This window comes from Castanea sativa, chromosome 2 (genome assembly GCF_040712315.1).
Source record: "Castanea sativa cultivar Marrone di Chiusa Pesio chromosome 2, ASM4071231v1".
NCBI lineage: Eukaryota > Viridiplantae > Streptophyta > Magnoliopsida > Fagales > Fagaceae > Castanea > Castanea sativa.
The window spans coordinates 51157194-51172611 of record NC_134014.1 but is presented as its reverse complement, the minus strand read 5'-3'; the positions used below and the strand labels follow the sequence as shown (position 1 = coordinate 51172611).

The window sequence follows — 15418 nt, the reverse complement described above, 5'->3', positions numbered from 1 at the left end:
AGAGAGAGAGAGAGAGGCATTCCGTGTGCAGGTGACCCTCAAGTTGCATTTCCTAATGTCATCTATCCTATCCATCACGGTCAATTGATTCAAAATGTGTAAAAATCATCACTTTTAGGTAGGTGTCCCGTTAGGGTGCAACCTAGTGGTTAGAAGCTTGAGATGAGCTGTTAACTCAGACATCCTAGGTTTGATAGCCACTAGGAGCTCTCTTGGATTACCTGATACTTGGTTTTGGTAGGTGGGGTCGTGTATCTATGGTTTACTCCATAGGGGTGGGTCCGAAGAGGTGTCCCCTTTCTATTGTCTGGAAATTTTAGATTACCCACGTTGCAATGCAATCAATATATGGTGTGTCTTGTAATCTTTGATACTTATTTTTTGGTATCAGTTTGCTCTTGACTGACCATGTTATTCTTTGTTCTCTCCATCATTCATTAGGTAAGCTTACCTTGATTTTTTTGCTTGGGTTTGAAATTATTACTTGAAGTGCTTCTTTTTCTCCAAAGAACCGTTAACTAAACTTTCACAAAATCCTTGGAAATATCATCTGTGAAGACTGTGATATGCTTGTTGCATTTCTATTAGTTTGCTTATGCAGTTTTGGGTAGTTGGTTGTCAACTCAGTCAAATGATATTGCAGACATGTTTTTCTGATAAGTGATATTGCAGATATGTTACCTGTAATTTGTGCCAAGAACTATTGTTAAGAACAAGCAAATTATGTAATGCATGTTTGCTGGTCCTAAATTAGAATCTTCAGTCTCCCAAAACTATGCCCTCACTGAATTTTACATATGGTGGAGCATGGTTAACATTATCGTCTGTTCAAAGGTTTTGGTTCCTTCAGAGCTCACTCTGAAATAGCATGGCAATGTAGTGTCCTCTATGTGTAGTTGGCAGTGTTTGTGGTATATATACAGGGTCTACTTAATACATTGTTATTGTTGTACAGTATCTTCTGTTAACTTTGATCATCTTCTTCTCTGTTGGCAGATATCAACAGCTGCCTTTCCATTAGGCTGCTTACTCAATTCCTTTTATTTTTTTTTGATTAATTGTCAAATGAGAAAAATGTATGGGAATGTAGAGAATTTATTTTTCCTCCAAATTCCTGAAACTGTTCTTCATCATATTTGTGTCTACGGTCCAAGAGCCTTGTAGCTCAAATGGCACTAGGATTTTCCACAGAGATGTCCAAGGTTCAAATGGCCCCTCTCCCTTCAAAAATGTATATAGAGTCCTTAATCAAGTATAGCCTTAAATGAATTCTTAATATTTTATTAAAAAATATTTTTCTAAATTTTCTCACAATTCTCACATATTCAAATCAACTAAGCCTTAAATTCAATTTATTTGAGGCAGCATTATGAACCCTATTTAACTAAGGCCAACCACGCTTATTCATTTCTACCATGTAACTAAGGCCAACCACGCTTTGTCTACTTCTTTTGCTCCATCATGTCTATTCTCATCTATTTTGATCCAAAATGGCAAAGAAGAAATGGACTGTCACTTCAGTTTCCTAAGATGGTTGCTTTTCAGTCTTACCATGCACCTTTTAAACCTTTGAATTATGGTTGGAATTTGATGTACAATGAAAGGGCCTGGTGTATACCGCTGGTCCAAAAATTAATAATAAATAGAAAAGGAAAGGCGAATCTGGATTTTGACATTTAGAATGACCATTTGGGATGAATATATGTGTCCTATGTAGTGTGATTTTCCTTGTATTTGTCCATAGCTAAAGTTAAAGGGTGACACTGGCTTCATGGTTGATATAAAATAATGTGTAATTTCAAAGAAAACATGTCTCAATTATGCTTTTAGTGTGCAGCTTTCATCCTTAATCCATTAAATGCTTCTACTCTGTCTCATGTTCTCTCTGAAATTTTTTATTACTCCTATTTTGGCTGCAGATTATGTTTTCTCAATTACATCTAATTTCTAGCTCTGGGGGCTAGGAGGAAGCCATCACAGTTGCTGATATTTGTTGATAGGGGGAGATTGATCTTAAGCCATGCCTTCTCTTCAACTCTTGCAATTAACAGAGCATGGTCGAAGTTTTCTTGCCTCGAGGAGGTATTTACTGCCTTCTATTTGTGCTTCTGCTGATAATATGGATGGCTGGTTTCAACACTTCAATTTCATTATTGTTTTTTTTTTGGGGGTTTTATAGATATGGTTCTTGCATTTGTGCTGTCCTTTTATGGTCATGATTTTACCAAAATTTAATAATCTATTATTATTTTTGACAAAGTACTGGCATTGTATAATTTAATTCAATATATGATTACATGAATTTAGATTTAATAGAAATCGATTGTTTAATGTGTGATGTGAAAGCCTAATTAATTGACTAGTTAAAATTCATTAAAATCAAGATCCAGCTGACTCTATATTTACATGATATTGAATAATCTGCTATAGATATCTCTTTTTTGATAGATAAGAAAGAAAATATTATTGAAAAAGGAATTGCAGGAAAAATACATAGGGTTCACGATAGTGAACAAAGAGTAAAAAGGAAACAAAGAATAACAAACAGTCATTAAACTATTCTAAGAGACAAAAGAAATCCATAAGAGCGGAACAATCTGAGACACCCCAACACCGAGACCAATAAAGAGGGACCATTGGCATAAATCTAACAACTGAGCTAGAGATTTTCCTAGTATCCTCAAAAGAACGCCGATTACGTTCAGTCCAAATAGTCCATATTAGACAGCCTGGAACTAAATTCCAAATATTAGAATTATGTTTCCCAAGCTAATGATACCAACAAAATAATAAATCTACAATTGAACTTGGCATGACCCAATCAATCCCAAACAACTGAAGCATTTACATCCACAAAGAATGAGCTACCGGACAAAAAATCCGCAAGTGATCCACAGATCCTCATTACAATAGCACATGCAGCAACGATTCGCCAAAGTGCGACTTTGAAGTATAAGGTTATCCAAGGTTAGAATCTGGCCATGAGTTGCTGTCCACATAAAGAAAGCCACCCTTTTAGGAACCTTAACTTTCCAAATGCCTTTCCAAGGGAAAGTAGAACGAGTTACATTTCAAATCTTATGGTAAAAAGATCAAATGTCAAACTTCCACTTCCGTTTAGACGCCAACAAAGATTGTCACAACCTCCACCCCTAGGAATCCGAGTTTGGATGAAGTGAAGAATGGAGAAAGAAGCTATGAAGCACGGGTGGGTTTCCGGATTCAGGTGCGGGTGCGGGTGCGGGTGCGGGTACGAGTGCAGGACTCGGCAATTTTTGAAAAAGTTGCGGTGGGGTGCGGCGATTAAAACATTATTAAAAATATTTTTATTTTTATTTTCTATATATTGCTAAGCATACTTTTTCACATTATATAAACATATATCAAATTTAAGAGTAATAGTAGATGATAATTAAAACATGATGTTCATAAATTAAATGCAATCCACGAGTTTGAAACTAGAACATTGAAATTAGAATACAGGGAGGGAGGCAGAGAGCAGAGAGCAGAGAGGCAGGGAAGCAGTGATGGTTTTAGGGTTTTTTTTTTTAAAGATGTTTTTGCACTTTTTTTTTTTAAAATTTTTTTTTTTTATTTAACAATTTTTACTTGAATTTCGGCCTGAATCGGCTGGTATTGGACTGAATCGGCTGGTATGGCCTGAATCGGTCGGTTTCAGCTAGTCGATAGGATCCGATTTGAACCAAATCGGCACGAATTGGCCTGATTTGGAGCAAATTGGCCCGAGTTGGTGCGTATCCTAAAATGAAAAAAAAAAAATTTGACGCAGCATCGACGTGTGGGCAGTGCCGTCGCCCACCGCACCCCGCGTTGGGCTGCGTTAAACACCGGTGCAGCACCCCTGTAGCCGCGTCAATGCTTTCCTGGAAAGAAGCCGCTTACTCCCAATCATTGAATTCCCTATAAAATCTTAAATTCCACACTCTATCATTTTCACCCACTGGAGGACTTAACACTTCAGAAATACAAGCTTCCTTATTGGCTGCACACACAAATAACTGAGGATAAAGAGTAATATGCGATAGAGATCTACGAGAGATTTTACTTTTCCGGATTGTTAGTGGTAAGCGTAAACTTAGGGGGGGGGGATAGGATAGATTGTCATTGTTTATAAATGTTAAAAATGTGTTAATAGAAATTGAGAATTAAACAGTTGAGAAGCATTTTTCTCTACATATTGGCATTACTTGCGAATCAAGACAACGTAAATAATGGCATTACTTGTTAATCAAGACAATGTAAAGCTCGGATGACCAACTTTTGGCTTCTTTCAGTGGTTCTCTGTTTGACTGGTCTAGGGCTTGGGGACTCACCTCTAGTGATTCTCTCCCTATGTTCCTTAGCTCTCTCTTGTGTATCTGGTATCTTCTCCTTTCTTTTTTCTCTTTCTTTTCCCTTTGTATTTTTCTCTCTGCCTTATGTTTTTGTGCATAAGGTAGTGTTCTTCAATATATATCTTTTTTATTTATCAAAAAAAAAAAATGACTTTACGTGTGAATCACGACAATGTAAATAATAACATAGTAAAGATTGCCTATTGATGCCTTTTGGTGTTCAAAGCTGAACTATAGAACAAAAATTCAACCTTTCTCATTACAATTCTTTGACCTTCATACCTTGAGGAGTGGAAGCTAACCAAGAAACAAAACCAATGAAGCCTGACTTGGCGTTCGACAACATTCTTAGAGCATTAGCATTGGGAGTTTTATTTTTTGATGACATAGGAGAGCTTCACTTAGATTAGTTGCATGTCGCAGACTATACTGTACAACAATCCTCTCTGTTAATTAAACTCCTACGTGCAACTGAATCCACTCACTAGAACCAGTTACCAAGTAATTAGGGGGGTTTTTACCCTTGATGGGCTAAGTTGCTTATCCTTATGCCCAGGAGGCAATTAGCATTGGGAGTTTTAGAACTCCCAAGATGTCATTTTAGACTTCAAAAAAAACAAAAAAATAGCCCACATCTGGGTTCTCAAACTCAAAAAATTTTACCCACCAGCTATAGTAAACTAACTCTCACATATAGAGTTTACAAATTTTACTGTAGCATCCTTTTTTTTTTTTTTTTTTTTCTCTCTCTTTTGCTGTCTAACTCTCTCTCACTCAGACCTCACCACTCTCTCCTCTCTCGTCCCTCTCTCTCTCTCTCTCTCTCTCTCTCTCTTGCCTCTCGCTTCTCTCTTGCAGACCGGGTTTGGTGGTTGTTGGATTGTGTTTTTGTGTGTGGTGGTGGTAGCTGTGGTTTTTGTGGCTGGTGATGGCGGTGGCTGGTTGTGGCTGCAGCGGTGGGGTTTTTGTGGATTGTTTGGTGGGTTCTGGGTTTTGGGTGTGGTGGTGGAGGGTCGTTTTGGTGGGGTGGTGGCTGGTTGTGGAGGTGGATGGTTGAGTTTTTGTGGGTTGTGGGTTTTGTATGTGGTGGTGGTGGCAGTGGTTTTTGTGGCTGGTGGTGATGGTGGCAGTGGTGGTGGCTGGCTGTGGAGGTGGATGGTTGGGTTTTTGTGGCTTGTGTGGGTTTGCTGGCTGGGAGGAAGAGAGAGAGAGAGAGAGAGAGAGAGAGAGAGAGGGAGAGAGAGAGAGAGAAGTGAATAAATAAATGAATAGTGTTAGGTGTGATGTGAGAAATAAGAAATGGGATGTTGGGCGAGTTGTAAAATAGTGTGTTAAAATAGATAAAATAGGTTTTTAGAGTGTAAATTGATTATTTTTTTAGAACTCTAGATGCTATTGCTCTTAGACACAGAATCACTAATCTGACCTTTTTCATTATCTTCTTTCCTGCCATTTTTTTTTCTTTCTCTTCTGGCTGAAACAATCAAAGATCCTTTGTGGCTGGCAAGACAGACCATTTGGAGCTGGAATTTTAGTGCATGTTCTCAGTGCTTGCTTTCTTCATTTTTTTGTTGTTGTTTTTTTTTCAAATGGTACCTTCTCCCCTTGTAAGAGGGAAGGCGGACGGTGAGGTTGTGGGGTTCAAATCCTACCAGGTGCAACTTGCTAAATGAAAATAAAAAACAATGTTCAGGCTTGTTTGCCTTGGCTAGACATAAAGTGGTTTCTGTTGCTTCGTATGCTAGTATATCAGAGGGAGGAGTGTGTTGTTGGAATCTTAATTTTATTCAAGATTTTCATGATTGGAAGTTAGAGATGGTAAATAAATTTTTTTTTTACCTTCTTTATTCTAACTTTCAAGCTACCTATTGAACGCTTTTGTTCCTTGAAGTTCCAAATGAGTGCTATTGGACAGCGGCATTGGGGAAAGTGATAGTGTAACATCCTTGTAAGAGGGGTTTGTGCTAGATTGGTATTTGAATGTGCAAGGAAAGTGGATAATCATTGGATCATCTTTTGCTTCATTGTTTGGTAGCAAGAGAACTCTGTGTGCTCGTCTTTTCTTTATTTGGGGTTAAATGGGTGATGCTTAGGACTGTGGTGGATTGTCTTGCTTGTTGGAGAAGGAAATGTGGTATGGCTATGAGGATTGAAATTTGGAATGCTACTCCGTCATGTCTAATATGGACTATTTGGTCAAAAAGGTATAATTGAACTTTTGAAGGAGTAGAGCTCTCAATGATTTCGCTCAAATCACTATACCTAAGAATTCTATCTGCTTGAATGAAGAAATTAGCCAGCATCAAGTCTTCTTCTTCTGTAGAATTTGTTGATCTTTTAAATTTTAGATTGTAATTCTTCTAGAGTTCTTATATACTTCCTACGTACTAGTGTAATTTTGTCATTTCAAAAAATTGATTTTTTTTTTCTTCATGTGAACGGTCCATTCTTGAGTTTAAGTCTTTCTTTTTCCTTACTCTTCTTGAATGGTGTTTAGTTTTACCGACTTTTTTCTTGTCTTCCTCTTCCTGTTTTGCTTGATCATTGTAATTTGGTTTCTTGTTGATGATTCCCAGATAGTACATTTCCTGTGTACTTGGGCTGTTTTATTTTCTTAATGAAAGTTATATGTTACTTATCAAAAAAAAAAAGAAAAGATTTTATAAAAAAACTCTCTTCAAAGCAATGTTGGTAAACAACTAGATTTTCTTCAATTTTAAAGAACCATCAATAATGGTTTAAAGTCAAAAGTCAAAACACTAACTCTCTATCTATTGAAGATACAAAATGTCTAAGCATAGATTCTTTTTGGTCAATTGAAGTTATGTTCATTAAAATAGGTCATTTTTCAAATGCCAATTCTATCTTACCAACAATAATCTGTTTTAAGAAATTCTAACTTGTAAGTTTAATCTGAACCCGTCAATTATCAATTCTCAAGGTCCAAATTTGTTAGCACAAATAAGCCTTAAAACTTCCATTTTTTTGAGTGAAATTCCCTACATAAATTATATATTGATATAGAGACTTGTGCATTGATATTTTGTCCAGGTTCGTGGTATTTTGTATAATTATGTGGTTGCAAGCTGCCATTGTGATTACTACTAACGAAGAATTTATGGTCATTCAAAGTTTAAAGAGTTTAGCATATTGTGGATACTCTGCCTTTTCATGTAGGATTAATATGCTTTGCTTTTGGATATAATCTTTGAATTACAACAATAAAAACATCGAAGCCTTATTGTTTGTTTGGTATAGCTTGTTTTGGCGAGCTGAAAACAACGTGTGGTTTGACTAAGCTGTTCCTAGGAAAACGAGAGGCTTTAAAAAGTTGTACCCAAGAGAATAGGTTGGTTTAATTTATAAGATCAAAAGAACAATTGGAAATTACATATATAACTTGTAGGAGTTAGCAAATTGTCTATTGAAAAACTGCTTATAGAAAAGAAGAAGAAGAAGCTGGATACTTTATCAAAAAAAAGAAGATGAAGCTGGATATAATTTGATTTTAATCAACCCTAGATATGTCATCCTTCGGTTTAATTGAGGGCACAATGTTGCACTTTTATTTTCTATGGCTTGAATACTTAAATTTCACATGGATAATGGATTTTTTTTTTTTATATTAATTTTTACAAGTAATAATAATTTTATTGAAAGGAAGGAGATATTTTATACAGAGAGTGTGTACACAAAATATTTCCAAAGAATACAAACTCCAATTTTCACAAAGGAAGAGCGAGTTCATCAACAAAATCTAAAATAGTTTGCAAACATCTAGAACATCTTTGGGACTACTCAAACTATATTATCAGAAAACTAGATTTCAATTCCAAAATAGTAGACTCATTATTATATGCTCAATTGTAACTCTCCTCCCATATAGCCCGCATTAAGCAATGAGGGGCAGAATTCCATGCAAAGGAGCTTCTCTGTTTATAAAACCAACTTTACTCCCACCTTTTTTCCTTAAGACTCTTCTGGATTGGGTTACAGTGTTAGGCTTTTGTTCTTTTTCTTTAGTCCATTGTTTCATGGACGTTTGTATTTTATGCACTTGGTTTGTTTTTGTCCCTGATATATACTTCTGGTATACTCAGGTGACACCCTTCTTCTTTTTAATATATTTTTATTACTCATCAAAAAAAATTTTAAGTTTATAAAACCAACCAGCTACACCATCAGAAAAAGACCTTGGTCACTTTGGTATTTTTGAGTTATTTTCTTCTCTCTCTCTCTCTCTCTCTCTCTCTCTCTCTTTTATTTTTATTTTTTATTGATAAGTAATGAAGAAGAGTTATTTTCTTTTCTCTGTCTAGAATAATGTTTCTAATCTGTTTTTGGACTGCTGTCTATTGTACTATCCATCATCAAAAGGCACCTCTTATTATGGATATGCACTTTATTGCATTGTTATTTTATTTTTATTTTATTTTTTTGTTTTAAATCTCAATTATTTATTGTGAAGTTATATGCTCTGGTTTCCCTGTTCTTCGTCTAGTGAATTTTGTGTTTGCTCTAGTTGAATATCATTGTGACAGAGAAGTCCCTTCTTCCTTTCCATATATTTTTGTGTTCTACATACCCTCATGTGTACAACCCCCTGCTTGACCCTTTATATGGACAATTATGGTATTGTTTTTGTTCCACAGGAAAACTCTGCTGCTTGCCACTGGTATCTTAGTTGCTGGAGGGACTGCTGTGTATGTGCAATCACGGTTTAGCTCTAAAAAGCCTGATTCTTTTCATCATTACAATGGGCTCAATGATGATAAAGAAAAACTGGAGAACGAGGTTAGTGATACTAGTAATGTGAAGAAAACTACACGGAAGAAAGGAGGATTGAAGTCACTAAAAGTCCTTGCTGCAATTTTACTGTCTGAGATGGGCAAGATGGGTACGAGGGACCTCTTAGCTTTAGTGGCCATTGTGGTAAGCCTCTTTTTTGTGCACATCTGAGGTGGAGAGTTTCATATGCCTTTTGTTGTTATTTGCCAATTACTCTTTTTATAACTTTATCTTCCATTTAAATATTAGTGTGTATTACTTTGAGACATGAAAATCATGAAAATTCAAATAATTATGAGTCATGAAGAAAGAACCTTTCAATGGTATCATGCTTGAACCATTATATAGATGAGTGTAAATATGAAGTTTTAATATCTACTGTATAAGCTCTTGGCTGAAAGATACTATCATGAATGCTTCCACAAGTTCTGTAACCTTTAACATTTTGTAATGGCTCTATATTTGTTCCCTTGCAAGTATTTTGTCAGCTATCAGTATGTTTTCTATGATCTGTTTTGGACAGTGTCTCAAATGTACTCCATTATAGTTGTGGGGCTTGCTTTTGCACTTAAATTTTTTTTTTGTCATTATGCCTTAACAAAAAAGAAATTTATAGCTGGTAGCTTTGGATCTACAAATCTTTTCCTTTCTTTGGCAAATGAATGTAGCTCTTGAATTGCGTATTGTTATTGCAATGAATAAAACCTGTGCCTTTTTGCAACACGTATTTATCAAAAGATATAATTAAAAATAGGAAAATTATGCAAAAGAAAACACTTATACCATGATCATGTATAAAATATAATTTGTAATGATCATATTCGTTGGAAATTATTGGCCTGTTTGGGACTGTTGTTTAACAACAGTTTTCAGTGTTTAAACAATAATAACACTTTTGACACGTATTTCTATAATACTCAAAACACTTATTTTCACAACACTGGAAATTGAACAACAATACTTAAACACTACTGCTAGATGGGCCTTATGTTCCAAATATTTATTCCTAATTACAACTCAGAAGGTTGTGGGGACGAGAATTTTTTTTTGACAAGTAAGAATAATTTTATTAAAAGAATACTGCTTCATGCACAAAGTACACCAAGTAGCCAAATTTTTTACAAAGAAATTAAGTAACAAAGGACAATGACTAACTGGAATCTCGAGTCATAAAGCCCCTAGCGCAAGACCAATCAAACAAAGTGCCTACAAAAGTGTCCAGAAGCTGATCCCCAGTACTCTTCAGGGTTGGGACTAGATATTATATCATGCAATGTCTCTTCATTTCATTTTTTTTCCTCTTTGCTCTGACTTTATTCCACATCTGAAGTTCTGAGTTTGCTACTTTGCGTCTAACGTTTTAGGACTCATATTTCATTTCTCACTTTATTAAAGTTTCATTTTTCTCCTATTAAACCTTTTGGTGCTCCCTTCTTTAACTTCCTTTTTGGTCATTTTTCTCCTATGAACCCTTGAGAGATCACTTGCCTCTTTTTTTTTTTTTTTTTTTTTTTTTCTTTTTCTGTTTTGGGTAGAGGCATAAAAACCTTTAGACAATAAGGGTGTTGGGGGGGAAAAAGAGGAAAAGAAAACAGGACTACTTGTAAGAGACAATTGTATATGTTAATATACTACTTCTAAGAGAAGTTCTAACTTTTTATACTTATTTATTTATTTTGGCTAAGTAAGAAGTTGTTAAACTTCAATAAAATAAAGTTAACATCTTTTAGTGGTACTGAAGATAATTAGAGTATGTGGGTATTGTGTTTATTCTCTTGCATTTTTTTTTTTGTAGGTAAAGAATTTAAATTTGCTTAAAGAGCACCTGGGGTAACAAATTATGGTTATATAACGTAATTTCTCAGATTTGTTTCAGGCATACTTTCATGTGTACTATTATCTATTCTATGAGGTTAGCAGTTTATTGGTTTGTATCCCCCCTTCTCTGTTCTATTTTCTCTCCTTCACCCCCAACAAGGATCCTACTTTAGCTTGAAACAGATGCGATTGCTGGCTGGTTTCATTAGAGTCTTGTCTGATCGGACAGTCCCATTTTTCTTAACGGTAGTTAATCATGTGGATTTCCAAGTATAAAGGGTCAATACTCTGTACTGGTCCCCTAAGAGGGTTGGCTTTGATACGATCATACCCTTCGGCTTTTTTGCATGAAGAGGTGGTTCTTGAGACTTGATCCCATACACACTTGTGCTTGGCAGCCCGATACTACTAGAGTTAAATCTAGAAGGAATTGCGGTTTGAATTCTAATTATAATTTTTTTCCTTTACTTGTGATAATTCAGATTCAAGCAAAGGACTTACTCTCCTACATAGAAAGTAATATCATAGAAATCTTAGCAGATGGATAATGGATAAAGATAAATTACAGGCTTGAAGGAATCACTCTCCAACATAAAAGTATAAAATCATGTATATCTTAGCAGATGTATATGTAATATCTTGTTAAAATAAATTATGATGATGGTTGTTACTATACTTATTTAAAGTGAAAAGACATAATCCCTTCTATGAGTGGTATGATGGGCTTTGAACGTGCAGCTGCTGTGTCACCACTAGGCCCTAAAGAACCAAAAAAAGGTTTTATGTATCTTGTCTGTGTTAGTACCTAAGAAGGGGATGGAGAACTGCCAAATCTTAAGCTATATGCATAAAATTAATTTATTTGAGAATATCAACTTTCCACTTGTAAGGAATGGATTAAAATAACCATGATTTAGATAGAAGAGTCATCTCTAAGTATATTATTGGAATGCATTCTTTATTTTTGTGCTTTTTTAATGTGTTTATTTATTGTGTATAAGAATGCATATTTGTATGGTTAAAGGTCAGAAGTGAAGGTTTATGTATCTTGTCTGTCTTAATACCTAAGAAAAAGGGGAAAGAGAACTGCCAAATCTTAAGCTATATGTAAGCTATATGCAAAAAAATTACTTATTTGAGAATATGAATTTTCCACTTATAAGGAATGGACAACTCTTTGTGACAAGGACATGAGTGGTCTTCTAGTCTTTCTGTTGATTACTACCTCTGCCATTGTTTCAGGTTTTGCGAACTTCTTTGAGCAACAGGCTAGCGAAAGTGCAAGGATTTCTATTCCGTGCTGCTTTTCTTCGACGTGTACCATTATTTTTCCGGTTGATTTCAGAAAATATTTTATTATGTTTCCTTCTTTCAACCATGCATGCAACTTCAAAATACATTACAGGAATCTTAAGTCTGCGGTTCAGAAAAATTTTGACGAGACTTATCCATGCTCATTATTTTGAGGTACATATGGTTGCCATTTTTGGGTGCCAGATTGCTGCACTAGTTTTTTGCTTGTTTGTTTGATTGTTTTTTTTTTTCCAGTTTCCTTTCTCTTATGTTTTTTTTCTTTAATATTTAATTTTTATTTTTATTTTTAACGTCTTGTATACTTTCTTTATTAGGGTTGTCTATATGCTTTGCCAGAAATTTCAAAGAAAAAAAAAATTATAAAAATCCTCAGTGAGGCTTTGTTAGATGTTGGTGACCAAGCTCAGAAGCTATTTTATATGTATTTGGCATTTGCCATTATTTGGCAATGTTTACAAGGAGCTTGTGATCTTTTAGCTTCCGAGGAAGCGAACTCTAGGGAGGGCTTATTTCACTCTAAAGATGGATTTGGTAATACTATTTGCGGAAGAGGTAACAAGTTAGATGGGTCTAGGTGACCTCTTCTGTTACTTGGATATCTTATATTTGTAGGCCAATCTGAAACTGCATTTTCTTGTGAGATCCTATGTTGGCTTACCTAAAAATTTGATTTTTTTGACCAAGATTAGGACCTTCTGTTGAGAGTAATTTTGTGGAACATTTAAAGGGTCCTATGCCCCTTGTTCCTTTGACGTCTTCTCAGTGGTTGAAATGATGTGAGCCAATATGATATAGTTACTGTTTCCATGCTTCTAACATATTCTGTACGCTTGGGCCTTGGCTCAGGTTATGAGGGGCTGGGTGGGTTCAATTTTAACTGATCAGAGAAAAAAAAAAGTATTTTTAAGATGCCCCAAGGAGGCAAAATTCAAGGGTTTCCGTCTAAAGAGTGTCAATGATTATAGGTAAATCTTCTTGTATGCTCAAGTTTTTAGGCAAATCTTAAGTGCTTGTTCTTGTAAGCTCCTTTACTACTTTACAATAGTTTGTTAGGCATAGAGTGCATTTTGGGATGTGTGATCCAGACCTTCACCTTCTTCTTTTAACTTCAGATTTTGCAATTTGGGCTGATACATTCTGGTATGGCTATGTAAGTTTTGTACATTTGGATCTTATTTTGTATTTCTAAACCTTTTTTCTGTCTGATAATTTTGTTTTAAATAAAAAGGCCTGTTGTGAACCTTTTCTCTGAATGCAATCTTAGATATAATATATATTCTTTGGTACCTTCTGTTCCTTTATGAGGGAGAGAGTTATTTAGTGTGCATATGGCTGATTTTCTCATAATCATCTTGTATTGTCCTTTTCATTTGGTTTGTATTTCTTCTGCATCTTAATATCCTGCTTTCATTCAAACATTTATAGTGCTCTCTCTTTAGTTAAGATCATAAAATCTCATTTTTTTAACCATTATTTCACTGTTGACACAAGAAAGAGCAGAATCTAGAAATTGAGAAATTGCCTAGTGAATGCGTGATGGTGTTTTACCTGGTTCTAACAACGCATTCTTTTTGTTGTTTATTAATTCTTTATTTTGGTTTCAGAATATGGCTTATTACAAAATATCACATGTAGATGGCCGAATAAGTAATCCTGAACAACGAATTGCCAGTGATGTACCAAGGTTCTGTGCAGAATTGAGTGAACTTGTACAGGAAGATCTAACAGCTGTAACTGATGGACTGCTCTATACTTGGCGCCTGTGTTCTTATGCCAGCCCCAAATATGTGTTCTGGATATTGGTAATTTTTTTGTCGATCTCTGCCCTAATCTGTCAAGTCTTTGATATGGTTCTTGATACTTTAGATGTTACAATACAGCTGCTTTCCTCACTATTTTCTGATAGCTTGTAGACTAATGTAATAATTGTTATAGTTTGTAGCTTGCAACTTCAACCTCTTTTGTTGCTTTCCAGGCCTATGTAACAGGAGCAGGTGCCATGCTCAGAAATTTTTCTCCTGCTTTTGGGAAACTAATGTCCAAAGAACAACAATTGGAAGGAGATTATCGGCAGCTGCATTCTCGGTTGAGGACCCATGCAGAAAGTATAGCATTTTATGGTGGAGAAAGCAGGGAGGAGTCTCATATTCAGCAGAAGTTTAAAAACTTGCTTAAGCATTTGAGTCTTGTGCTTCATGATCATTGGTGGTTTGGGATGATTCAGGACTTTTTAGTGAAGTATCTTGGTGCTACAGTTGCTGTTATACTGATCATTGAGCCCTTCTTTTCTGGAAATCTGAAACCTGATACTTCAACCATAGGGCGTGCGGAGATGTTAAGCAATTTAAGATATCATACAAGTGTCATAATTTCGCTATTTCAGTCTCTTGGGACTCTTTCTATAAGTTCAAGACGTCTTAATCGTCTCAGGTATAATATGAGAATAAAATAGGTGTTTTGTAAGAATCAATATAAGCATCGTTTTAGAGAGAGAGAGAGAGAGAGAGAGAGAGAGATGGTGGCAATTAGGCATGTCCTATGCTGACTTTTGAATAATATTCTGACATATTATCTTTGATTACAGTGGTTATGCTGACCGCATTCATGAATTAATGGCCATATCAAGAGAGCTAAGTGTGGGTAATGATAAATCTTCTCTGCAGAGAGATGGGAGCCCTAAATACATTAGCGAAGCTAATTACATTGAGTTTGCTGGTGTCAAGGTATGCGAAGTTCATTGTATTATCTACCCTGTTTTTGTATTTATTTGATAAGCCTACCCTGTGTTTGTACCATTTCTGTGTTTTTATGTTCTTATAGTAATAGTGTATTTCAGATTGTTACCCCCTCTGGTAACGTTTTGGTGGATAAGTTGACTCTAAGGGTTGAATCAGGATCTAATCTTTTGATCACAGGTAGCCTTTTTAACTTAAGAGCATATTTATTTGGTGTTATTGCATTAATATTGTCTCTGCTATGTGCCTCCTTGCACTTTGAGCATTATTCTACATTGGGTCTTCTTCCTCAGCATACTTTTCACTGTTTTCAAGAAAAAGAAAAATTATGTGAGATCATAGTACTCTTTTTTGTTTTTTTAAACTTTGATTCTAAATGATGGTTAATGTTCTCAGTGCAACAGAGCA

At 35.4% G+C, this 15418-nt stretch overlaps 1 protein-coding gene across 2 annotated transcripts in view; it reads left to right on the top strand.

Annotated features, from left to right (window-relative positions):
- Window positions 1–15418, top strand: part of LOC142624143 (ABC transporter D family member 1) — a 28797-nt gene that overhangs the window by 713 nt on the left and 12666 nt on the right. For both annotated transcript variants that reach the window (XM_075797658.1, XM_075797657.1), the window contains exons 2-8: window positions 1920–2082; window positions 9008–9287; window positions 12204–12428; window positions 13880–14077; window positions 14251–14705; window positions 14860–14998; window positions 15112–15190. In XM_075797658.1, coding sequence (XP_075653773.1) covers window positions 2021–2082; window positions 9008–9287; window positions 12204–12428; window positions 13880–14077; window positions 14251–14705; window positions 14860–14998; window positions 15112–15190 — 1438 coding nt within the window. In that variant the 5' untranslated portion in view covers window positions 1920–2020. The remainder of the gene's footprint in view (window positions 1–1919; window positions 2083–9007; window positions 9288–12203; window positions 12429–13879; window positions 14078–14250; window positions 14706–14859; window positions 14999–15111; window positions 15191–15418) is intronic.